A 25,501-nucleotide genomic window follows, 5' to 3' on the forward strand; every position below is an offset into this window, starting at 1 on the left:
CACACAGCAAGCGTTCCTCCCAGAGATGCTACAGACATGTATCACATACGCATCACACTGATGCTCACATGAAGATTATCACCCAGAATTTGAGGCACACATTTAGAAAATGTGGTGGTTATGGTTCAGTTCAGTTGTTTGTGAAGCAAATTCTGGTGCAACTCAAGGTAATCATAGAATCCCAGACTGGTTTGCATTGGAAGGGGCCTTAAAGATCATTCAGTTCCACACCCTGCCACAGGCAGGGACACCTTCCACTAGAGCAGGTTGATCCAAGCCCTGTCTAACCTGGCCTTGAACACTTCCAGGGATGGGGCAGCCACAGCTTCTCTGGGCAACCTGTGCCAGGGCCTCACCACCCTCACAGTAGGTAACTTCCTAATATCATGAGCAGTCCTGTAGCCACTTAAGAAAAGCACAGGCTTCTGCCACCCCAATATACCCAAATGGTACTCAGTTGCACTTAGGCAGCTGAGTTGAGCCACAAAGCTTGAGCTACTAGCCCAAGCTCCTTGATCACCAGCCCATGAGTTCTTCATACAATAGGATATTTGTCTACCTGCACCACTCAAACCAAGGGAATTATAATTAAGTGTTGTATGTCAGTACCTGCAGGATGTCTTTTGGCTTCGCATGGTTGCTTCTAGATGCAATAAAGTATTTTCACTTGACCTGAAGCAAACACAGAAGACAGTCCTTCAGCTATGCTCCTCAAAGATGTCAAGCTCTGAAGGTGAGCTGCTGGGCTCATCTTACTGGATTTCTATCATTCTGATCCTCTCACACAGGTTGATGGAGTTGATAAGCAGGACAGTGCAACACAGTGAAAATTATTCCTAATACTGAAAAAGGAGGGGCAAGAAAGAAGGATTAAATCATCTCCCAAGAAGAAAGGTTTCAATATACACAGCCCAATTTTCCCACTGTTTACTTGAAACAAAAGGCTGGATTCACCACATTTAACTCAAGATCAGTATCTAAAGTTTTGAGTACTGGCACTCAGCGTTCCTTTAACTAAAAGAGAGTCTCATTTAGTCTCCTTTCACTAAAAAGTGAGTACAGACCAAAGGTTTACACTGAGCTCCTCTTCAGAGCTACTGACATAGAGATGCTCCAGACTGGAAGAAACCTGAGTGAGCAAATTCAGTTTGTTAACACCTGCAGTTCCCCCATGCTACAATATCTTGTGAAAGATGACGAAGCTTGTTATGGGCTTTTTCTCAATGTGGTGGGAGTGCCTTAGCCCCTCCTGACAGCACCTCTCTAGCCTAAATTCCCAAACTAAATGGCTGATATGCTTCCAGGAAACATTTTGGTACCAAGTGTGGCAGGATGCCAGATCCATGCAGGGACAGAGCTGTGAGATACAGACCACACATGTGTGTGCACAGGTGTGTGTCACCATGTTCAATCAACAAGTCCTACATGTGCTATGGCTGCTGGAATTCATGTTGCATGGGACCTGCTAAGTGAGGATTATCTGGGACACTGTGCTTAAGGTGGGTATTTCTCCTCCTGTCCTTTATCCCCCTCTATGTATCATTAAAGAAAAAAGGTTCAGTGCTGCTTCGGTTCTAGAAACAAGACACGAACAGGTGTGAAGGAGTTTCTGCATTTTCCTTGCCTAGCCTGTTAATCTAAAATTACAAATTAATGCTCCTAAAATATGCTGTAGTATTAGCACCTTCCAAACCAATGTTTCCTGGCAGCAATCAGAACAGGGACCCCAAACATTACCTCAGTATTTTCAGATGACAGAGGTATGGCAGGAAGCTCAGTAATCTCTCAATGCTCTGGTCACATGATGAATTTCCAGACACTGTAAAACATGGAAGGAAACAAATTCTAAGAGAAACTGGGACAATCTGTAAGTATTTTTATAAACTATAAATAGACGTGCACACACATGTGCATAAGCAAATTCTGAAAAAGGACATGTCCAGAAATGCCCTAAAAGTTGCACAAGATTTAGTCCCACCAGGCTGATCTCTGTGTTTTTCTACATCCTACAGCCAATTAACACTCCAGTTTTAAAACTCTTACCTTTTCATTACTGTAAATTTATAAACTGATGCTACTGACATATTTAGTGCATGAAATATGGGTATTATGATGGTTTTATTTGTTATTACTCCCGGAGTGCCCAGCCCTTCAGGAGTTAATCTCATGGTTTAGTGGGCCAGGTGCTCTTGCTGCAGCTATACTACAAGCCAGGGTCTTGAGGTGACACTACTTGTGTCTAGCCACATGACTGAGGAAGGCTATGAAATGAATGTCTTCTGAGATGTTTACACACTGACATGATAGACTTAGGAGAGCGCATGTTCGAAACAGAGAGGACAGTAGAAATGTGGGTTTATTTAAGCACCTGGGTGAAGCTTTGCAGGGATTTCTAGAAGGCCGTGGCTAGGAGAGCCAATTTACACTGGCTGCTAACCCGAACACTGACTGTATCTGCAGGATGGGAAGACCGATAGACAAACAGGATTGCCAAGTGCACAACACTTACTCAATTTGTGTCAGCTGGGGACATTGAGCCAGTGTCTGGCACAGCCTGGTCACATCCTCTGGACCCAATCTGCAGTCCCTGAGACTGAAGCAAACAAAGCACTCAGGAGCTAAACATTCCCCATGACCACAGTACGACAACAGCCCCATAGCCTCACATCCTAGGACAAGACTTACAGCAACTCTCCTGCTTCCACTACCTGTGTTTTGCTACCCACAGTCTAGGACTGAGAAGTCAAAACCCATGACAACCAGATGATTTCACCAGCTCTGAGCTGATTCAAGAAATCCAGTCCACCAAAATAGCATGTCACTTTGGGTGTTGCCTCCCTAGAGCCACATCATTGGTGCTTAAGTTGTTTGAGGAAACTGGACAATTCTTTCACTGCTCAGCACTGTCTTGGCTCCCTCAGAGAAAGGCTGGGAATCATGCCTCCTATGTCCTTCTCCAAGAACGAAATCTCAGAAACCTTCCTGGGTGACAAACTGGGAGGTCTCCATGGGACAAATGTAGTAGCCAGCCAGATCTGTATCGCATTTTGTATGGGTAGGAGTTTCCTCTGCAGGAAAGCAAGGCCAACCCCTCAAACCCAGTCAAGCAAAACATGTCCTATTGTTTTCTCATCTATGCATGTAGCAGTGGAGATCCCAAGTCTGTCCCAAGAAAGTCAGACTTGGGACTTGGTCCTTCTTCACCCAGCCACCTCTGGCATATCATTGTGTCCCTCCACTGACCCCAAAGCACAAATATCTGTTGGCCTGGGTTGATGTCAGTTGGCCCAATCTCTTTAAAGCTTTGCCAAATTACACCAGCCAAGACGCCTTCCCTTGTAAACAAGTATTACTCTGGGGACTGGCCTCCCTGAGCAGTTTCAGCAGGTGGAAGAGAGATATACTAAAGATGTACTTTTTCCAGTGGTGTCTCATGGGGCATCAGTCATGATGGGATAAAAACACAGGAAAGCCCCCCCAAGGCAGGCAGGGCAGAAGACAGCTCTCTGAGGAGACAGCTGGAGGAATGGGTCTGCTTCACACACTACAGATACAGGCTCCCCTAGCCACCTCTCCCTACACTCCTTGGTGACAAAAGGAGTGTTTTGGGGGCTGGCCATTCCAAAAGCACTGTCCTTCTTCTTCATGCTTGGATGTATGAGGAAATCAGTTCTCCATCTGCTGGTACTTGTGACCCTGAGGAAAGAATGGTTTATTCCCTGAGTTATGCTGATGTTATTGCCCCCATGGAGCTGACTCCCCAAACTGCAGCTGGGGAAGAGGGTGAGGTGTTGGCAGTGGCCTCACACTCATCTGCCTTTTCCCACCACCTGCCAGAATTAAGCTCACATCATCACAAGGGCCTTATCATCCCTTTTCCAGTCTCCAGAGCACTCTGCATCCACTCAGCTCCTTGGGCATTTGCTCTGCCCTGGCCCAGGAGGGAGATGGCAGCATCCCTGATTAGCAGTCGGATACCTCTGTCTGCTCCATACTCTCAAGCTGTTCAGCCATGAAACAGCTCACCCTTCTTCCAGCACCCTGACTGGAACTTGGAGAAAAATGACTCTGTAATTGTCACACCTTGGGGACTCACATTATAATCTATTTAAGATTTCATTAGGAGTTCAAAAGGATTAGGGAGAGTGGGAATAATTTTACCTGGTTCTGTCCCAGAAGGCTACGTGAACCACCTGGCTGTGTTATAAGCTGTAATCAGAAAAGAACATAACTAGGATAGAGTTTGAAGACATGTTCCTCCATCACTCCTCAAATGCCACAGCTTGAGGCTTTAAATAGAAAAAAATAGGAAAAGTACTCCTGGTCATACCTGAGGTCCATTATTATAATGTCTTCCAATGTAGATAAAGACTGAGCTAAGAAAAACACAGAGTTCAGGGAGATGTGGTTGCCATTAAGTCTCAGGAAGAGCAGATGAAATCAGCTGCTGCAAGCAAAGCTATCAGGAACTTACACCGCATCACCCAGGCCCTTCCCAAATGTGCTGCCACAACCAATACCCCCACAAAACTCATCCATGAGTAAGGAGAAACAGGAGCTACTCACTTGAGAGAACTTAACCTTTTCAAATTCTGGAGGAACTGAAACAGCTGCAGCAGTCCCTCAGATAATTATTTGATAGGCTAGGATTTAAAGAAAGACATTTAATTTTCATAGAAAACAAGAATAGGAATAATCAGCTCTCAATAACAGGAGCTCTGGAAACAGCACAGGCACCCTAATCAAACCAACATATGCATTGCCCTTTTCCACTACAAGTAAAGCCTACAGGAAAAGCAAAGACCAGAAATAAGCAACACAGGACAGCCAAAAATCCAGCTCAGGGCTCATTCTTTTCTCATGTCCACCAAGTGACCCCTCTGGACTGAGGGGTCCTTTTTAATGCAGTTACCAGGGACCAGAAGTCCCCAGCTCTGAGAAGCGACTGATGTAGACAGAGGAGCCCTGGGTTACTCCTGGAGAAGGCTACTATGCTATGATAATAGAGCCTAAGGATTACAACAGGCTACAGCCCATGTAAGATCAAGGGACACAATTGCTTAAAAAGAGCAAAGGCTAAAAATCTGTTCCACAGGCTGCCAGGCCTAAGGGAATAGCCAGCTCTCAGATGGTGGTGCACAGAATACACGCTTGGGATGGTCCCTCTTCTGGCCTCAAAATATAGATGTAGGGTGTGTGCTGGCTAGCCCTTCCATCAGGGCTGCATCTGCCCATCTCTTGGTGTTAGCACAGCACAAACAGAAAAAAGTACTTTGGTGCTGAAGATCCCTGCACACCATACATGGGATCACCAGCAAAAACACAGATTCCCACCCTTGGTTTGGGGGGGATTCCTCAGTTTCTGCAGCTTTGCCCTCAAATGGCCCAAAGGCAAAAATGACACAACAGTGTTTCCCAGCTTTTGCAATACCTGAAGTCAGGCTAAGTGATCAGGCAGCCCCTTTCTAAATTTATGTCCTGCAACCTTTGCCCTAAAAGAGCATTAGAACTGTATGTCTCCTTGGCAAAGGATATTAGCCCAGATAAATCTATGCCCTTCATGAGGTTACATCTCTACCACATCTCCATACAGCACTGCAGAACAAACAAGTGGCATTTTCTCAGTATCCCAAAGAACTGCAGATAAGGACCATAACAGTTAAGAAGAACTCACTCCAGCTCAGAGATGCTGCTACATTCCTTCAGGACTGCGCACAGCTTCTCCAGGTCACTGGCTTGAAAATGACTGTCTGTCAGTATAGGAGGAAAGAAATCAACAGTCCAGGTCTGCAGGATTGCAAACAAGATTGTAAACTTCACTCCTTCAGATAACCAGAGAATAAAGGAGGAGACAGCAAAATAAAGAATCCCCTTGAAAAGGCAACATCAGCAGCTCTGTCACCACCAGCTCCCGCCAGCTCCCATGGGAGCTGATCTGGTAACTGCACAGTCACCATGCCAGTTCTGAGACAAGACATACATCCCACAGTCTATTTTAATGCCTGTGGACAACCACAGATGCTAGCCGCAGAGCTTCTAGTGTTAGAAGGTGGAAATAGGAACACAGTGACAAATGACTGACTGAATGGGCCTTTACCAGCTCTCTTGTGCTTCACCATTCGAATCTGGAGATGCAGGCTGTGTCAGCTATAGGATCCAGAGACAAGACATGCATGAAGTATAAGGAAAATCTGCCATGGTACCTTATTTTTCGTGGGGTTGTAGGAGTCTGGTTTTCTTCTCCGTGTTGTTGGTCACCAATAAAGCACACAGTCTCTTCCTTAAGTGAGCATAAATCCAGACAAGAGTAAAAACTTTAAACACTTCAGCAATTTGGCAATCCCTAGGGCTGCCCTTGGCTCCAGCCCACATCCGTATCTTGCCAATAGCAAGTTCCTCTTTCTTTCAGTGATTAGGCAAATAGCTGAGCATGCAGGCAACTGGGGAGAAGGTGAAAAAAATAGATTACTCATCTAAGATACAATTTGGAGAATTCAGGAGAATTCAACTTTTGCCTAAGCCTGTTTTATGAAAAGAGTCCATTCCTGAACCAAAGCTTGACTATTCACAAATAAATGGAACATCCAAATCCTGAAATATCTCAGTTTGAAATGTCACCTGGTACCTTAAAGGAGGCACAGATCATGTGTGTCAGACAGTCACTCTCTTTCAAGCACAGCCACAACAACTGGGTTGCATCCCACAATAGCCCTGCTCGTCCTTTCTGGCTAAGAGGTGAGCTGTGTGCTGTAAGAAATGTTATTTTACAGTGGGCTCAGTACATGGAGAACAAGGACATAAATAAGTGAATCTATGGCTCCAGGAGAAACAGGAAACCATTTGTCAATCAAAACATTTGGGTTGAGCTGTTTTGACAGTAATTTTCTGAGGGGGGAAAATAAAACTCCAAATTTACTTTGATTTAGGAGTACCATGATCCAGAATGCAGAGTGTAGTGAACTAGAGGGTTTCAAGAGTGCAGGGATCAGTGAATATTTTTGCAATTTGGTCTGGAGGTGTGACGTTCACTTGGGTTTTTGCTCTTCACTATTATCAGAGAGCACAATTTAGGATGCTGTGGGTTGAAATGTCCCCCAGAGACATGAAACATTAACACTACAGAAGGCAGAGACAAATTTCAAAGTGGCTAAGGAAACCAGGAGAAAGTACTAATTTTAGATTCAGATGGAGGGGGAGAAAGAACCACTGTGAGATAGTGTTAACCTTGGTACCTAAATGGGATGTAAGAACTGAGATGCTGAGAAAACACCATTTGTGCACACACACTCTTACCTAGGAGGAAGGGGAGAAAACTCTCTGTCTCCTGTAAACCTCAGGACTGCAGCCTCATGACAAAGGCTTTGAAGAAGAGAATAGATCAATGTCACATTTTAGTTACTTACTGGAATTCTTGTTGGTTTGTTAGGTTTTTGTTGTTTTTTTTTTTTCTCTGCAATAACTTAAAATACTCCTTAAGCAATCAAAAAATCTCCTTTAGTTTTAAGTGCTGGTTGGATCACACTATGCAATATCAGATGCCCCACTTTCTCTGAACCATTAGAGAAAGTGCAGACAAAATGGTTACACTTGAACTCCTGAAGATTTCAAAGGGAAAGTCATAAGAGAACTTAAAGCTCCACTCCAGGAGATGTCACTGGTTCCAGTATCCTACAGAGATCCTCTCTCCAGAACTTCCCAGGGCGGAGAAAAGAAGAGTCTGTAACTGCCCACCACGCGTGAAAGGACACATAGTTCTGTAGCTTCTCAAATGCTGGTTAATGGCTCAGATAAAATCAGCTCACAGCAGTATATTACTAAGTGCCTGTGTTAGTAATCATCTCTGGACATGTTCCTCACCTACCCCACTTTTGGGGTAACTAAACAAAAACCTCAGAACATAACTCTCAGACTTGTATATTGGGATTAACCCCAGAAATGAGTCAAGACTTACATACCTGAGTTGTGCATCCATCATCTTCTGGCAGGTACTTACTGACTTCAATAGACTGAAAATGCCATTAACAGAGAGGCGGGTTTGACTGAGACTAAGAAAGACAAACTAGACAATTGGGCTGCCTGTAGCACCTCTTCTCTGGAGACAGGCTGAGAAAGCTGGGCTTGTTCAGCCTGGAGAAGAGAAGGCTCCTTAAGGGGAGGCCTTAGAGCAGCTCCAGTGCCTAAAGGGGGCACAAGAAAACTGGAGAGGGGCTTTTGACAAGGGCCTGTAGGGACAGGACAAGGGGGAATGGCTTTAACCTGACAGAGGGGAGACTGAGATGAGCTCTTAGGCAGAAGTTCTTCCCTGTGAGGGTGCTGAGGCCCTGGCACAGGCTGCCCAGAGAAGCTGTGGCTGCCCCATCCCTGGCAGTGTTCAAGGCCAGGTTGGATGGGGCTTGAAGCAACCTGGTCTAGTGGAAGGTGTCCCTGCCCATGGCAGGGGTTGAAACTGGATGAGCTTTATGGTCCCTTCCAACCCTTCCAACCAGTCTGGAATTCCACAATTCTATGGACACACAGGACTGTCCTAGTGGAAGTAATCAGTGGTGTGCTGCATTCTTGAGCCCATTTCATATCAGAAGTGGCATGGTGGAAAACATACATGACTGCTATTCCTGAGGAAATAGTTTCACAAATGGACACTTCAGACACATTTAGATCAGTTTCTGAGCATGATACTCTGAGCAAGTGATCAACTTCACAAACAGCCCCAAACAGTCTTACTGTCTGAGTCTCACCTTTCCTTCGTAGTGCTCAGAGCTGCTACAGTGGTAGTCTGGGTGAGGCCTTTGCCTCCTGGATTCTTCCTCAGCATCCCTGGTCCTTGCCAGGCACAAGAAAAGAGGGCAATTTGGTTTGTACAAGGGTATACTTACTTCAGCTGCTTTGAAATTGATATCCAAGGCAGGCTTTCCAGCAGACAACTACAGCCTTCATCTCCAAGCTTGCTACCTGACAAACTGAGGCATTTTCTAGTTAGTGTGGGCTATTTTGAACAGTATAAAACAACAAAACCCTCAAAATCTGCTTGCTTTCCCTTTCCTGGACTGTTTTTTGCTTTTTTTTTTTGCCTGGACTGCTCTTCTGTCCCAGGTCAATCTTCCCTGCCTATGACTGCCTATGAAGCAACTTCACACAAGGACAACATGATTCATTCTTTAGCCCCAAAACCATCTTACTTTAGAAAATCTAAGTGGGAGTAGAAAACAAGAAACCAAATGAGTGTTTATTGTCCTTCTGGAAAAAAAAGGAAGGCAAAAAAACCACTGGGTGACAAAGATCTCCAGATCCAATTCAAACCAGTGAGCTAGAGAACCTGAATTTGAGGTGTAGCTAAATTCAAGATACAAGCTAGACTGAACTGCCTTGCAACAGCTATTCCTGCATGTTCCAGGGCAGACAGGCTAGAAGGAGAGCTTTACAGCTGAAATCAGATGGCTTCATACTGAGGCAACTAAGGAAATGTAGGGATAACTCTTGTCGTAGTGTTCAGGTTGTGAAATGGGTCTCTTGCATTCTCCCAGCAGGGCTGGATGGCTTTTGGAGGTTCATGACTCCCCTCTGCAGTCGTGCATCCAGCTCTAGGGCAACAACACACGAGGGTCATGGAGCTGTTGGAGTGAGTCCAGAGGAGGCTGCGGAGATGCTGTGAGGGCTGGAGCAGCTCTGCTCTGGAGACAGGCTGAGAGAGCTGGGCTGGTTCAAGATGGGGAAGAGAAGGCTCTGGGAGACCTTAGAGCAGCTCCAGTGCCTAAAGGGGATACAAGAAACCTGGAAAGGGGCTTTGGACAAGGACCTGTGGGACAGGACAAGGGGGAATGGCTTTAACCTGACAGAAGGGAGACTGATATGAGCTCTTGGGCAGAAGTTCTTCCCTGTGAGGGTGCTGAGGCCCTGGCACAGGTTGCCCAGAGAAGCTGTGGCTGCCCCATCTGTGGCAGTCTTCAAACCAGGCTGAACAGGGCTTGAAGCAACCTGGTCTAGTGGAAGGTGTCCCTGCCTGTGGCAGGGGGTTGGAGCTGGATGAGTTTTAAGGTCCCTTCCAACCCAAACCATTTTGATTCTATGAAATGGGACAACATATAAGCCATCTGTGTCCCTTCACTGGCTCAGAGGATTTGCTGGAGGAGCCATTCCTCTGGGATGGCTCCAGGGTGCCTCCAGCAAGCAGCACGTCTTCCTTAGCAAGTTATGCTTTGTAACCAACTGTAGTTGTCACAGGAATCAAAGGTTGCTCAGCATTCACCCACCCCCCCCCACACACACACACCCTTCCCACCCCGAACCTCACCAAAATCACTAACCAGGATCTCACTAGACATAACAGAATGCTGAGACCCTTCCTCAGGTTCAGGCTCCATGTCTCGTCTCACTGTTCTCTACATGTAACATCTCCTGCTTCCTGCCACCCACCTGCAGCCTCTCAACAGTAAGGAAAAGAGACACTTACTGCACTTCAGAGAGACAGGAACAGCTCTGGAGCATGGCAACAATCTCCTTTGCATGTTGGGAAGATAGGCTGCAGTACTGCAAGCTGTGAACAGGAAGTTTTAATGAGCAAGCAGTGAGGGGACAGCGGGACTCATGCACTTCTGGTGTCTCTCTCCAAGTGAGGGCATACAGAAACAGTACCAAGAGAGATTTTTTACTCTGTTGTCACAGCCCTGGGCATATCATTCTGTCCCTCTGTAGCCTCTCTGCAAAAGGAGTTCAGAGGGACACTCTTGCAGAGAGCTGTGCCTTGTGAGAGCTGCCTGTCACCACCATCCACGAGAAGGGGATGGATAGAATTGCTCCTGTTGTGTACAGAGTAGTGACAGAAAGAGGAGGGAGGGGAGGGCCATTTCCCAACATTGTCATGCTCAGATAACATGCCTGAGGTCTATTTTGAGAAAACCATTACTCTCTATTCTATGATTCTTCTAGAGCCCAAGCAAGAAGGAAAACTATTATGCCTTTGAACATATGGCAAGATGGACACTACCAAGGGAACTCTGCCTCTCTAGAGTTGCTCTCTAGAGCCTAACACACAAGAAATAAAGCTACTGGCTGCCCAAATAGCAATTTCTATTGTTATTTTTATTTACTGATTCAGGTTTATTTAAAATATTTTTGTATGTGGAAGCATATTCTGTCCTTAAGGAGCAACACAGGCACTACCTTTGTCCTTCTGTAGTAGCTGTCATCTGCAAATGACATTCACCAGCAGGGATTTCAATGTCTTCTCTTACCATAACTTCATTTGTTTAGTTGGAATTACGTGTTCCTTATTCTCTTCCCACCTCAAATCCAAAGATCTGAAAACAAGCAAAATATCTGGCTTTTAATATGCCTTCACAAAACACGTGATTTGAATGCTGGTTAGTATTTTCTGGAAGAAACCACTAAGTCTGTGTTCTGTGCAACCATTCCATGCAAACTTAAGTGATTTTCAAGAGCAAGAAGAGCCCCATCAGGAGATCAGAGCACAGGGATTTCACTGTATATTTGAATCAACATGGTAACTGAGCCCCAGTTCAAAGGCACTACCAAGATGCAGGATGTTCTGCCTCCATGTGGGACTGTGCCATCACACAAAGGGATAAACAAGTCCATGTGTGCCAGGCTGCCCACAGCATCTGAATAGGATATTCAGGCATCTGAATCGTAGTTTCTACAGGGCAGGCTTGTAGAATACTGGGAGGTCTCTCAAGGACTGCATGACAGGGTAAATTGAGCTCCCTAGCAAGGAACAAGTGATTGTTTTGTAGTTTCTAAATTAAGATCAAATCCAGCCTCCCCTCTAAAGTACATACAGGCAGGGAGAACACAGGAGCCAGCCAGAGAAGGAGCAGTCTTTTCCTTCATTTAGCCTCACACTAAATTGTTTTTCAGCAGTTTTGCAGCAGAAAATCAGCACATCAACCTTACTCAGGCACTAAGGTGAGCCTTTGTGGAACTGACTGGTAGGTCTGCGTAAAGACCAGCTATTTTGCTTACGTTTATGCTTGCTCAGGTGGATTGAGCTCTGCCAGATACAAGGGTAGAGACAACCAGTTCTGTGACTGGAGTGGTTTATGGTGATGCCAAGCTGATTGTCTGAATCAGCCTAACGTTGTATACAGCACAACACCAAGTACAGTTTCTCACCTTGGAACTTTCCCAGATGGGCCAGAAAAATACATAATCACAGTGTCCTTCCTGAAAAAAATCCAAGCGAATGTTAGGGCAGAGGTGGAAAGATGCCATCTCTTTCACAGAGGTGCTTATAAGAAGGACCCAAGCTGTTGCCTGGAGGCTAAAGAGGGCCTTGGCGCGTTCCACACCAGCACATTGCCACAGGCGAGCCACAAACCAGGCATGTGGCTACAGGGCAGCAGGACACCCCTCATGCTGGGGCTGTGGTACACACACCACAGTAACACAGGTAAGAAGACTGAGTTGGGGGGGTTTAATATTTTTTGCAAGACCAGCAGTTTGTTGGAAAGAGGATCAGTAGAAGCTCCATTCCAGCAAGAAAAATATGAAAAAGCTGCATGCAATTCAGCTTCCATGAAGTCACAGCAAGGATTCATTTGGGCTGTTAAACTTACAACATATGACAAACATAAGAGCTAGGATTTAAAAATTCCATCTTTTCTTGGTCATTCTGGACCCATGAAAACACCAAAACCTGTAATTTAAAGGAATACAGACATAAAGCTACTTAAATCCACACCTTTTCAGTAAACTTAGCTGATTTGTAGCAAATTCATGCTAGCTGGTAAAGAAGTTGATGTATCCAGAGCTTAAAAGCAAGTTTAAATTCTATTATATATGAAGTATTACAGCCTGCTAAACAATTTCTAGACCAAGGATAAAACAATCTGTTAAAAAAATGCAAAGAGTAAGTACATAATGTGATGAGTTCAAATTTTGTTTCAAACAGAAAACAGAAAGGATTAAAATTAATTTTTGTTGACTTGATTAGCCAACAATTAAGCTGTAAAGCAGTATCCATTTAAAAGGCAGCACCTAAAGGGACAACATACAGCATGTACCTGACAAGCATCTCAGTAGCGTTCTGACAAGTGATGACTTCCTTTGCCAAAGTGAGAACAGCAGCCAAGGAAAAGTTGTTGTTGCTCAGACTGTGAACATGAGGAAGAAGACAACCTCACCTGCTGGACCCAACATACCTCTTGCTGTAAAATAAATCCCATTTAAGTATGGCATGTTACAGTAGTGTGGTCTAAAGCCCATTATAACACCCTGAAGACACAATACTAGCAACCTCTGAGAAGATACTCTTTAATTGCATGTTTATTCTGTTTCAGTACTTGTTGGACCTCATTAAATATGAACCGTGAGGTCTTGCTTCTCTTTCTGGGATGCTTTTAAACACTTCTAATCATACTGCAAAGCCATTAATTAACTCTTGCATGGGATCCAGCAGTAATTGCAGGTATTTTTGATTCACCTGCTTGCACCTGGGGGTATGTGGAAGACCTTTAAAGAGGCACTCCCTTTTAACTGGGGTAGGAAGGCAGTACTGTGGCTTTGACTTAGAGCATGCCTCTTATTGCTGAAAATCCAAGGGAACAGTGTCTTTTCTGTCTCTTCCTTTGAACTGTAGCTAAAATCCACGTGGAAATGGGATGTTGTCAGTGGTTTTGTCCACAGACTGATTTATCTAATACTGTTTCTGGTTACAGTATCAATAGTTGGACTTGTTGACCTGAAAGATCGTTTCTAACCTAAAAGTTCCTATGATACTATGTAGGGTCAGCACAGCTTTGTGACTATCCTTCTCCTGTAATGCAAACTACACTGTGACTCCAACACTTGCAGAGCCTCTGCTCTGCTTTGTCTGCTTCTGCTTAAACTGCTCCTGCTAGCTTTCCAAAAGCTTTAAATCCCTTTAAATCACAAGTCAGGCTGGTTCTCTCCGCCTAAAAAGATGCAGATCCCTGCTGGCAGCTCTCTTAGCAGTCAGTCCCTCTCATTCAGCACTTTGCTGTTAGTGTTACAAGGAGTACACAATAGGGCTAAGAAAAAGTCTGTACAGACAGGAATGGAGCCATCCTCTCTGATGCAGAGGTGAGGTTATCTCAATCATAGCCTAACCAAGCAGATGAGAGGTGAGGCAGTAGAAGAGGAAAACGTCATGCCAGGCACGAAATTGAGCACAGGTAATTTCTGGAGTGGTGTCAGCAGTGCCACAGCTCCCTTGAGACTGTTTTTAAATGCCTGGGTAAAAACTGTGAGGCTGAGTCTATCTCAGACTGAGACAGGCATCATGCGCAGCTGGGCTTGCATTTTAATGTCTGTACCTCAGCTTAGTTCCCTACATGCCCCCCACTGTCACCTCTAAAAGCGAGTGTCACCCCAATCAGAGACATGCAGCACCTCAGCTCTGATGAGGATTTAAACCCTCTCTGATGCTGTGCTTGGCTTCATAGTGACTACCATTCTTAATAGGTTTAAGACATTTTACTCACTCTATTTTCTTCAGCTTTTCCATTCTGGAAAACAGGTCCATTGCCCTCTTCACCTGCAGATTCTGTATCCGATTGTCCTGCAAGCTACACACAGATTCATTCTCATCAGTACTGCACACCCCCAAGGAATGAGCAGTTGATTTGAGGGTCATTGCCACAACACACTCACTTTATTTCCTCAAGCTAAGGGCAATGTGATGACCAAGTCAATGACCCTCTTAGCTGTGATGCTCTCACTTGTCAACCTGGCAAAAGAAAGAACCACTCAAACCAAACAGAGGGAGGACAAGCATCCCGTGCAGCAAACCGCAAGCCTGTCTCAGACGTGTGCCTGCACATCACCCCAGGCAGGAGGTGGCCGGACTCTGCCCCCTGCAACCAACTTTATACTCCTTTCCAAACAGGGCAATACAATACTCTTGATGTCAGCATAAAACCAGAGTCACACATATTCATGCTGCTCCACACAGCACTGCATTACTCTCTATACAGTGCTGCATGGACAGCAGCCTTGACTGAGTTGATGTAATTAAATTGCAAGACAGAAACAGAGGACAGAGAGAAAGAGACAAGGCTTTCACAAGCAAAGGCTCATTCTAGTGTCTTCAGGCTTGCCATTCCTCATAAGCTCTTTGACAGAGCAGGAGCAAAGTCTTTGCCATATCTCCTACTATGAAAGCTAAAACATGAAGGGAAAAAACATAAACACAACAAAACCCGAAACAAATAGCTCACAGAGCAAGTTAAATCACCATTTTTTAAAAGCACTTGATTTCTTTCTTTAACATGGTATCGGGCTCTTTTTATACAGCATCTTTATCTTTTCAAACATCAGTGCAAAGAAAACCCCAAGCCATTAAACTTACACATCAACTGTAAATACCTCAAGAGACAGGTTCTGCCTTTTGGTACAGTGACACCATGCGTAAGTGCTGCCACAGACAAAGAGTCAGCCCTACCACATGTTCCAAAAAGGTAAGGACCCTGGAGACAAGGGTCACACAGGGGCAAACCAAACTCCTACAAACAAAGAGTGTTTCTCAGCTCCCACATGATGAGCTGCTGAGTTATGAGAGCACTGATTTCAGGCCAGATACTTTAAATTTGGGCAGCAGAGTAGCCAGAGTTGTTCAAAATATAAAAGACACAAGGTGTTTAGGGAAAGTAACTCTTTTATAGAAGAAATTGGTGGTGTTGAAAAAAACAAGCAAACAGGGAAGCTTTCAGGCACCCTGGGCTGCACTTCTCAAACAGCATGTCTGGGGGCCCTGAAAGCAGAAACCCACCTATGGCTCTGTTGCCCCAAGTGCCCCCATCACCCTCCCCTAAACCAAAGGGGGTCAGGAACATGCTGCACAGGGGTGGTGGCATAATGTATATGGCCCACGGTCACTGGGAACACACCTGAGGTGATGCTTTGCCCACTGCCCTTTGCCCACCCTTCCAAGAGACCTAGTTCTCAGAGTGCTGGTATCTTGCAGACCATAACAAAAGCAGTCATGGACTAGAGCGTGCATGAGCCAAGAAAGAATCCCTCAAAATCCTGTGTTTCATTCTCCTAATGGAAGGGCACAGCCCAACTGTTTTGGTCGTCTGCTAAGCTGCTCATGGGCCCCATGCATGGCCCTGTGCCTGCATGAGCCATTTACAGTTAGGATGTACCATCAGAAAGCTTTTCTAACAGCGAATTGCACAGTATTCCAGTTCTTCCTAATGGAGGCAAAGAACCATCAGTGCTGTCCTTTTTAAAATGGTATTGCTAGCCAGGAACAGCAGTTTTTATGTCTGTTTTTGCTCCTCTGCCTCACAGCAGACAACATTCTCTTCAGGGCAAGGTAATTCTCCCCCTGGCTGCTCCCCATCTTCTACACATTAGCAACTCTACACATACTCCTCTGAAGTCAGTCACAGAAATACAAAATGAGACCTTTTCCATGACAGGATCCAAAGAGATCCTCCTTGAAAAGGCCTTCCAGCATTACAGAAAAGCACCTGAGATTGCAATTGTCACCTTTTGTTCATCTGGTTTATGGTGATTTCATACTTTCTCATTTGCTTGCAGGATTCACCCTGCCTCTGCAAGGTCAAGAAATGCCCATCATTTTCTCTCTTCTCTACTACACTTATTACCCTATTGTTTGATCATTTCAATCAAAACGAAGAAGCATAAAAATATATCTTTGTATTTATATATATCCTTAACATCCTTCCCTCACTCACAGTTTTTTTTTTTCATAAATTGCTTCAGTATCACAGTTATGCTGTTCCGCATTTCTCACATCTTCTTTCTCACCCTTCTAAAACAAATCCAGGCTCTCCCTTCCAACCCCTTACCCTTTCTCCCCACAACCAGCCCATCGCACTCAGTGTGTTTACCTCAAGTGCTCTACATTTTTACAGCTGGCCAGAATTTCCGAACAGTCAATGTCCATGAAACATCCTCTAAAATCCAAACAAGTCAAACCCTGGCCCAAGTTCATGACAAAAAGCAAAGCCAACATGTCCAGGGGTGTCAGTCTAAAGTTTTTGAACTCGTACTTGAAATTCAGCAGGCTCCTGATGTGCTGGACTACTTTGAGGTCCTGTGTTTCAAAAGTGCAATGGCAGAGTTCAATGACCTTAGGCCCTGTCAGATTAGTGGCTGCCAGTTTCCTGAGAAACTGCAGGATTACATCCTGCTTATCCTGCATCCAAGCTTCATCTTGTTCAGATAGCAGCATGAGAAATGTCCTACGTTCTTTTGACCACAGGCCTGAGAGGAAGATGTGAAAACTCTCCATTATCCCGGTCTTTGCCTTGTTCTTTAAAGTCCATTTTGACTTCAAAAATAACTTCTTCCTCAAGTAGTTCTTGTCCACCCTCTTACTTACCATGAGAGACAATGCTGCAAAAAACTCTTGCAAACTCAAGTGCACAAAGGCATAGCCACCCTCTGGGCAAGTGCCACTCATCTTCACCTCCAAAGCAGTCATCAGTCCATGTAAGGAAGCAAATTCCTTCACGTGCTCTGGAATTTCTCCAGCATAAAATACAAGATTTTTTTCTTCCAGGACTTTCATTGCAAGATCACAGAGACCCAAAATGGCCTTTTTGTTGCAGTGCAGCTTAGCCCCCTCACCACCTTCATGTTCTCTCTGCTGTTTATTTATGAAGATGAGAAGCATTTTGATATAAAACTGTGTCAGTGTAAGGAAGCTCCACATTCGTCTTGTGTTTAAGGAGCAAAGAGTTGCACACAACTGGGATGTGGCACATGCTCAGGAGCTTAATGTTGTTCTTCAGGTGAGCAACGGCTTGCTCTTTGAATGAAGGCTGATGAAAATAGTGGCTGGCATATTCCTTAATCTTCTCATGGTCAAATCCCCAAATTTCTGCTAGCAGATTTACTGTAGTTACTAAGAAGTCAGGTAGTCTCATAGGTCGGCTGGTGACCACCACTGTGCACCCAGGCAGGAGCTTCCCATGACAGAGGTCTGCAAAGAACTCAGATATGGACATACAGGAAGTAATGGTTGGCCTTCCCTCAGAAGAGCCTGACATGTCCATGTTAGCTGCAAACTCATCCAGCCCATCAGAGATGATCAGTGTACAGCAGGTATTTTCCAGCAGGAAACACTGCATCAGGGCTGTCTTCTGTCTGAAGGAACAGGTCAAACAAAAGCTCCTTCAGAGTCAATTTTCTTTTTAATAAATTCAGCTGCTGAAACTCAAACAGGGAAGTGAAGAGAAACTGAGATAGGTCACCTTCAACCCGTTTCTGATAAATGCTCTGCATTAGCATGGTCTTGCCTGCACCTGGTTTACCAAACAAAAAGATTACCTTCATTGTTTCTGATGGGACCACATTACAAAACAGATCTGATACTTTCACAGCTGTATCCACATATTCTTCTGGCTTACTTTGGGATTTCTCTGTTCCCTCTTTTAAGCAGGAGATTTTGCTCTGCCGAATGACAAGGCTGACAAAGGCTTGGTTGACAGCCAGTGGCTGCATTTGTTCCCACACTGCTGCTCCTGCTGCTCTCCAGCATCCATATCTCTGGCAGACAGAATCCATGAGGAGATGCCGGTACTTTTTAGGTGCATCTGAGAAGACAACAGAGCAAGTATGAGGGTGAAATAGTTCTGAACAGTGACAGATCCAAAATACTACCACTTATAGACACAGAAAACGTCGTCTTGGTCAGAGGCTGCTACACACAGCTGGGTAAAGATGACAAATTTTGGACACATGAAAATAACTTGTAATTTTTCCTACTTTTGCATAGGGGCTGAAGGAAAGCAAAATTAAGGGAAAAGGTGAAACAGTTTTGTAAAAATTAAATCTTAGTATCTCTTTAAGCTATTGGTATGTTACGCATATAACCTCCTGTTCATTAGCTCCCTGTTCACCCACACTGGCCTTGTGCCACACTTGTCAGCTTACCAGCACCCTGGGACACTGCTTTTGCTTTGAGAACAGGAGATCCCTGATGGTACCAGCATCTCTTTGCTGAAGACAGAACAGTGGCAATCATTAAGGGTGCCCAGCACCTTCTGAAAAACCCTATCCTCACTCATGTCAGCAGACAAGATCTGGCATCCTGGGAGCACCTCAAGGCCTTTCCTGTATGCAAACTGTCCATCAAAAACCAGCTCCAGCCCAGCTGCAGCTGCTGGGAGTTTTGCCATGCTCCCTGCAATCCCACATGCGACATTGGAGCATGGGCATCACAAAGCTAAAAACAGAGGTGGAAAAGGGTGGAAGGACAGCTGATGAAGGAAAGGACATAGACTCTGGTGCAGGACAGCCTGCAGGTCTGCTCAGGCTACTCAGTCCTTCCTGGAATTACTCTGCCTCAACTCTGTTACCACTCATCTACTCAGTTTTCTGTTTTAGAGTGAGCTGAAACCATACAAGTTTTAAATGTGCTAGAGAAACTGTGGAGCCTTTAGTGGGTTTTCAATTGCCAGTATAGCTCCTGATTTGGCTTAAAAAAGAGCAAATACAGGGATGACCTACAACAGAATGCTTCACCAGCGTATCACACTTCAACAGAGTTCTTAGCCTGTGCCACTCTTCTCCACTAGATTTAATACACCTCTGCAAAGGAAATGGATGCTTCTTGTTATTCACCAGGTTCCACTGTCTGTGTATTTTATAACCTGCTGCATTAAGAGTTTATGCACATACTAAATAAAAGAAGTTTCCCTCAAGCTGGGAGGTTGAGGTTTTGGGTGTTTAAATAGGTCCTTCCTCAGAGACAAGTGCACCACTGCTCTGCAGCTAGAACTTCTACTTACCGAGCTGCTGTTGTTTCACATCCTTCTCATGCATAGAGCTGCTGTGATGGTGACATCGAGCAGAACCTGAAAGTTGAAAAGTCAGAAACATGTCAAATGAGGATTTTGAATGGCGTATTATTAAAGCATTTGGGCAGCTGGAGAGGCGAAATCAGAGACACAAAACTATTTGCAAATTCAGGCTGAGTATACAGAACTGCTTTTGCAAATGCTGAAGTAAAAGCAGAGGGGCATCTAGCTATAGAAAGTCAGCTTGGTCTGGTCCTCATGAGGCTAATCCATCCTCTAATCTCACCCCAAATATGCTACAGCTCTCAGGAGTGACCAAGGGGTCTGGGTTGGTTTAAAGGCCCTTCAGTAATGGAGCTCCCTGAACCTTTCCAGGCAATTCGTTCCAACACTTCAGTTTGTTTATATGGATTTTTCCTAGTGGATAACAACAATCTTGCCTGCCTCAGTGTGAACTGCTACCTCCCCATTCTCTCCACTTGAGTCTTTCTGCAGAGAAATCAAGCAAATCCTTTGTCTTCCCTGAGACACATGATCAGCTACAGGGATTCAACATTTATCTAATACTGGAACATGATGTGCTTCACAGAGCTGCTTATAGCCAAATCTTACCCTTCTCAGCCAGTGGCAGCAGAGACATCAGAAACAGGGAGGTGCAAGCTTCTGGTGGAATCCTGGCTTTGAAAATCTTTGCAGGAAACAACATGAATTTTAAAAGGCATATTTTCCAAGAAATGTGTTAGGTTTAGCAAATGATGCTTTCATCCTTTTGCTCAATCCCCTCATTTGCTTAGAAGCACAGTGCCAAGTAGTGCCAGAACATTACAAAAAAGACCTATCACAACAGCTCATCAAAACGTACCCTCAGAAATAGTTCTGCTGGCAGCACAGCTGCTGGAAGGCAAAAATAATGAGGTACATGTTCAGAGGAGCATACAGCAATAGAGAGAACATTAATGACCTAACCAAAGATAGCAGTGGGTGGTGGAGTTTCAAACACTTGGATGCACATTTAGCAAAAGCCACCTGATTGGTCAACAACAGGGAATCTGCCAACCAGGCTGGCCCAGCCCCATCAGAACTTTTACATACTGCAGAGGTGGATAAAGTTCCTATGGTGCACATTAGGAACATGCTAGTGAAAACAGCCAGAGTTATTCCTGACTCAAGCCAAGGCAAACCCACTCGTGGGATTTCTTTTGGTCAACGACCTGGGTGCATTTGCTGGGTAATGTGGGAAGATGGGGAATTCTAATGTATATCTTAGGAAGATTTGGTTTTAGGTTAGAATGGCCAGTAAATTAAACTGTACGACGTTAACTGTCATATGACACTGCATATTATCTATCACTTCTATGGAGGCTCTATGCCATATCAAGGGTCCTATAGATTAATGAAGAATCATCTCTGGTGAATCTGGACAAGCATAGAAGTGAAGGAACCAGAACTGGCCTCAGCGTGCAAAAATCCAACACCACACATACCATTTTTCCTGCCCTGAAGGACTGTTACAACAGACAGAACCCAAAGTCACAGACTAAACTAACTCAATGGACTTTTATGATGGTCCACAGACTAAGGGAATTATATCTGTGTGCATACAAATCAGAAGACTGTGATGCTGATGGTGGTTAACTGGGATGTACTGGAAAATGTGGGAGCTGAGCTTGATGTAAATGGTATAAAAAAAGGGATGGATACTGTTCTGGCTTTGGCTGGGATAGAGTTAATTCTCTTCCTAGTAGCTGGTGCAGTGCTGTGTTTTTAATTCAGGATGAGAATAATGCTGATAACACACCAGTGGTTTAGTTGCTGCTCATTAGTGCCTGCCTTGATCAGTCTCTCATGCTCTGTCAGCAAGGAGGGGGCACAAGAAGCAGGGAGGAAGAAGAGACAGGACACCAGACCTGAACTAGCTTAAGGATATTCTACACCCCAGGATATCATGCTCAGTATAACAACTGGGAAGAGTTGAATGGGAGCCAGCAATGGCTGCTTGTGGACACTAGGCTTTGGTCAGTGGATGGTAAACAATTGTATTGTGCATCACTTGGGATTTTTTGTGGGGTTTATTACTCTCTCTTTCTCCTTTTCATTACTGTTTTACTTTGTTTCAATTATTAAACTGTTCTTACCTCAACCCATCAGTTTAACCTTTTTTCAGGTCTCCTCCCTATCCTACCAAGGAAAGGGGAGGTGTGAGCAAACAGAGGTGTGTGGTGCTTGGTTTCCAGCTGGGATTAAACCACAACAATCACAAGCACTGCAAAGCTACCCAGATCATGGAGGATGTGGTTCTGAGTAGATCTGAGACAGAAAGAAACTGAATAGCAGTACCACATATTCCACCCAAACACTGCAGAAAAGCCCACAGCCCAGTTTCTTTCAGTTGTTCTCCACTCTTCCTCAGGATTTAAATCCACCCAAAGCAGGGTAAGCTGGAGTGATGGACCTGAAAGAAAGCAGGAACACAAAATATCAATGACTAGATATTTCCACAGGAAGTTTCCTTGTGAGGGAAGCCAGCTGCCAGGTTAGCCTCCACAGGCTCAGCTGGCCACACACTGGGGAAGGAGGTACATAAACTGCTGTGAAAAGCTGCCCTGCAATTTCTGAGAATGACCGTAACCATCTCACCAGCGAGACTCCTTGTAGGCTAGGCAATACCTCTGCCTTGCTGTCAGCCTTGGGCATGTGTAAAACAATGAGGTGGTTGGTGACAGTCAACATGCCTTCACTAAGGGGAAATCCTGCCTGACCGATATGGTGGCCTTCAGATACAGGGGCAGAGCACTTGATGTCATCTACCCAGACTTGAGCAAAGTTCGACACTGTCACACATGACACCCTTGTCTCTAACCTGGAGAGACATGGATTTGATGGATGGACCACCATCCAATTGGCTGGTAAGGAACTGGCTGGACAGCCGCATAGAGAGTTGTGGTCAATGGCTCAATGTCCAAATGGACACCCGTGATGTGTGGTGTCCCACAGGTGTCACTATTGGGACTGATCCTGTTCAACATATTTGTCAGTGACATGGACAGTGGGATCAAGCACCCTCAGCAAGTTTGCCAATGACACGAAGCTGTGTTGTGTGGCTGACACAGTGGAGGGAAGTGATGGGATCCAGAGGGACCTGGATAGGCTGGAGAGGTGGGATCATGAGAACCTCATGGAGTCCAACAAAGCCAAGTGCAAGGTCCTGCCCCTGCCCCAGCACAAATCCCCGAGCTGGGCAGAGACTGGATGAAGGAGACCTGAGGAGAGGGACTTGCAGGTGTTGGCTGATGAGAAGCTCCCCATGACCCAGCTTCAGTGTATGCTTGAGCCCAGAACCCCCACCGTGTGCTGAGCAGTGTCTCCAGAGCATGAGCAGCAGGTCAAGGGAGGGGATTCTGCCCCTCTGCTGCACTCTGGGGAGAACCCCCCTGCAGTCCTGCGTCCTGCTCTGGGGCAACAACACAAGAGGGACGTGGAGCTGTTGGAGTGAATTCAGAGGAGGCCACAGAGATGCTGTGAGGGCTGGAGCAGCTCTGCTCTGGAGACAGGCTGAGAGAGCTGGGCTGGTTCAGCCTGGAGAAGAGAAGGCCAGGAGACCTTACAGCACCTCCCAGTGTCTAATGGGGGCCTACTGGGATGCCAGAAAGGGATTCTTCATCAGGGACCGCAGTGATAGGACAAGGGGCAATGGGTTAAAGCATAAACAGGGTTGATTAGGTTGGGTATCAGGAAGAAGTTCTTCCCTATGAGGGTGCTGAGGCCCTGGCACAGGTTGCCCAGAGAAGCTGTGGCTGCCCCATCCTTGGCAGTGTTCAAGGCCAGGTTGGATAGGGCTTGGAGAAATCTGGTCTAGTGGAAGGTGTCCCTGCCTGTGGAGAGGGCTTGGAACTGGATGATCCTAAGGTCCTTTCCAACCCAAACCATTCTGTGATTCTCTTAACAAAGGAACTGCTCCACTACCCTGGGGAACAGGGCAGGGAATAGGCATGTCTGGGGAACACACAGCTCACTGCTCTCCAGGGCTGTTCATGGCAATTAACTCCCTGTTTCTTATGGTGCATGCTAGGACAGAGAGAATGGGCAGGGCTGAGGGAGGCACGAGTCTTTCCTTTCCTAGCTGGCCCTAGTAAATTAAATTTCAGCACTATTTTCAAATGCCTATTCCACCAGCAACTGATGAGATGAACCACCTTCACAGTAGGGCAGCACAGCAGCTACCAGCAGCAGTCTGCCTGCAGAACAGAAAGGGCACTTTTGTTCTCAACATCTGAAAACTGCATATGGCACACCAGATACAATATTTGCAGTGCTGTAACTGAGAAGCAGTCTTGGAGTGAAAAGCATAGTTAAAGGGTCTCTCTGTCCATAGGAACAGATAGAACTGCAAAGGGCAAGTTGGGATCTATGACTTAAAACAGGTAACACCAATAGAGCTGGGCAAGGCAGGAAGTGCTCACTGCTCAGGGAGTGCAATGCTTGAATCCTGCCTCTGTCTAGACAGGAACAGAGAATGCAAACAGCAGATGAAAACACAGAACTTATAAGGTACCGAAGGAACTGGCAAGCCTCAGCAAGAAGCAAGGAGCTCCTGTTGCTGTGTGAGCTTTAGCCAGTCCCCAAATTCACACAGAAGGAAAAAAAATTAAGAGCAGCTTTTCCTTCAAATCATCTGTTTTCACCAACAGTGAAACCAGGACTAGCCCACTCCCTGACAGCAACACTAAGCATCTATCCAGGTCATGAGGCGTGCACTTCGCTCTCTGCACTGCCAGGGCCCTGGCTGTGTCTTCTCTAACCTGCTGAGCTTCATTTCTTGCTGCTTCATTTTACCCCAGCATACATTTCAGGAGGATACAGCAATCTCCTGGCAGCTTCCTGTATCACTTTGGGTTCCTTTGGCCACTACCTCCACCACCTATCCTCTCCCCATGCTGGATACAAGTATCAGAGCCCTTCTCTCTCTTTCTGCTGTGAGGACCTGAGCTGGTGTTTCATTTTCTGGAAACTGAGTGGCTGGTGGCTGAGGAGGTAACTCAGAATTTAGCAGCTTCCAATTATTCCAGCAGCTGTTACATGAGGGCCCACAAACACCCCATAGCGGTGGCGCATACCTTCACTGCACCAAAGGCTTCTCACTGACATTCAGATGATGGATGCCACCGCAAAGGGCAAAGGGCGAAGGGAAGCCTTCATATGTTAAATCCTCTCACTGCCATTTCCAGCATTTCCCTGCGGGGAGTGAAGGCAGGTACCCTGCTATTCCGAGCTCTAGTATTAGCATGAAACAACAAAGAACAAGGCTCCAAATGGGCATACATGCTGCATCACAGCCTCACACAAAATTCGTTCAACACTCAAATAGCCTGTGTCCTGGACTGCATCACCAGCAGTGTGACCAGCAGGTCAAAGGAGATGGCTCTCCCCCTCTACTGTACTCTCGTGAAACTCCACTTGGATACTGTGTGCAGTTCTGGTGTCCTCAACATAAGGACATGGAACTGTTGGAACAAGTCCAGAGGAGGCCACGAGGATGATCAGGAGACTGGAGCACCTCCTGTATGAACTTCCCCTGTTTAAGTTTAAATCCATCACACCTCGTCCTGTCGCCACAGTCCTCTATGAAGAAAGAGTCCCTCCCCAGCATCCCTATAGGCCCCCTTCAGATACTGGAAGGCTGCTATGAGGTCCCCACGCAGCCTTCTCTTCTCCACGCTGAACAGCCCCAACTTTCTCAGCCTGTCTTCATACAG

The 25,501-nt window shown here is 45.6% G+C and overlaps 1 protein-coding gene across 1 annotated transcript in view; it reads right to left on the minus strand.

Annotated features, from left to right (window-relative positions):
• NLRC5 (NLR family CARD domain containing 5) overlaps positions 1–25,501 on the minus strand; it is a gene marked incomplete at its 5' end in the record, with an annotated part of 42,832 nt that overhangs the window by 16,128 nt on the left and 1,203 nt on the right. Inside the window, 26 exon segments of the mRNA XM_061445304.1 lie at positions 610–672; positions 757–832; positions 835–842; positions 1,738–1,845; positions 2,510–2,708; positions 3,581–3,696; positions 4,331–4,420; positions 4,567–4,627; positions 4,630–4,643; positions 5,675–5,750; positions 6,196–6,280; positions 7,284–7,359; positions 7,956–8,045; positions 8,874–8,957; positions 10,448–10,531; positions 11,229–11,294; positions 12,127–12,177; positions 13,017–13,106; positions 14,457–14,540; positions 14,626–14,655; positions 14,657–14,701; positions 15,052–15,135; positions 16,833–17,645; positions 17,647–18,066; positions 18,068–18,542; positions 19,740–19,805. Of these exon segments, the coding sequence (XP_061301288.1) occupies positions 610–672; positions 757–832; positions 835–842; positions 1,738–1,845; positions 2,510–2,708; positions 3,581–3,696; positions 4,331–4,420; positions 4,567–4,627; positions 4,630–4,643; positions 5,675–5,750; positions 6,196–6,280; positions 7,284–7,359; positions 7,956–8,045; positions 8,874–8,957; positions 10,448–10,531; positions 11,229–11,294; positions 12,127–12,177; positions 13,017–13,106; positions 14,457–14,540; positions 14,626–14,655; positions 14,657–14,701; positions 15,052–15,135; positions 16,833–17,645; positions 17,647–18,066; positions 18,068–18,542; positions 19,740–19,805 (3,454 nt within the window).

This window comes from Pezoporus flaviventris, unplaced genomic scaffold (assembly GCF_033815535.1).
Source record: "Pezoporus flaviventris isolate CSIRO_AGI_PZ_B2104156 unplaced genomic scaffold, CSIRO_AGI_Pfla_v1 ptg000004l, whole genome shotgun sequence".
Lineage (NCBI taxonomy): Eukaryota > Metazoa > Chordata > Aves > Psittaciformes > Psittacidae > Pezoporus > Pezoporus flaviventris.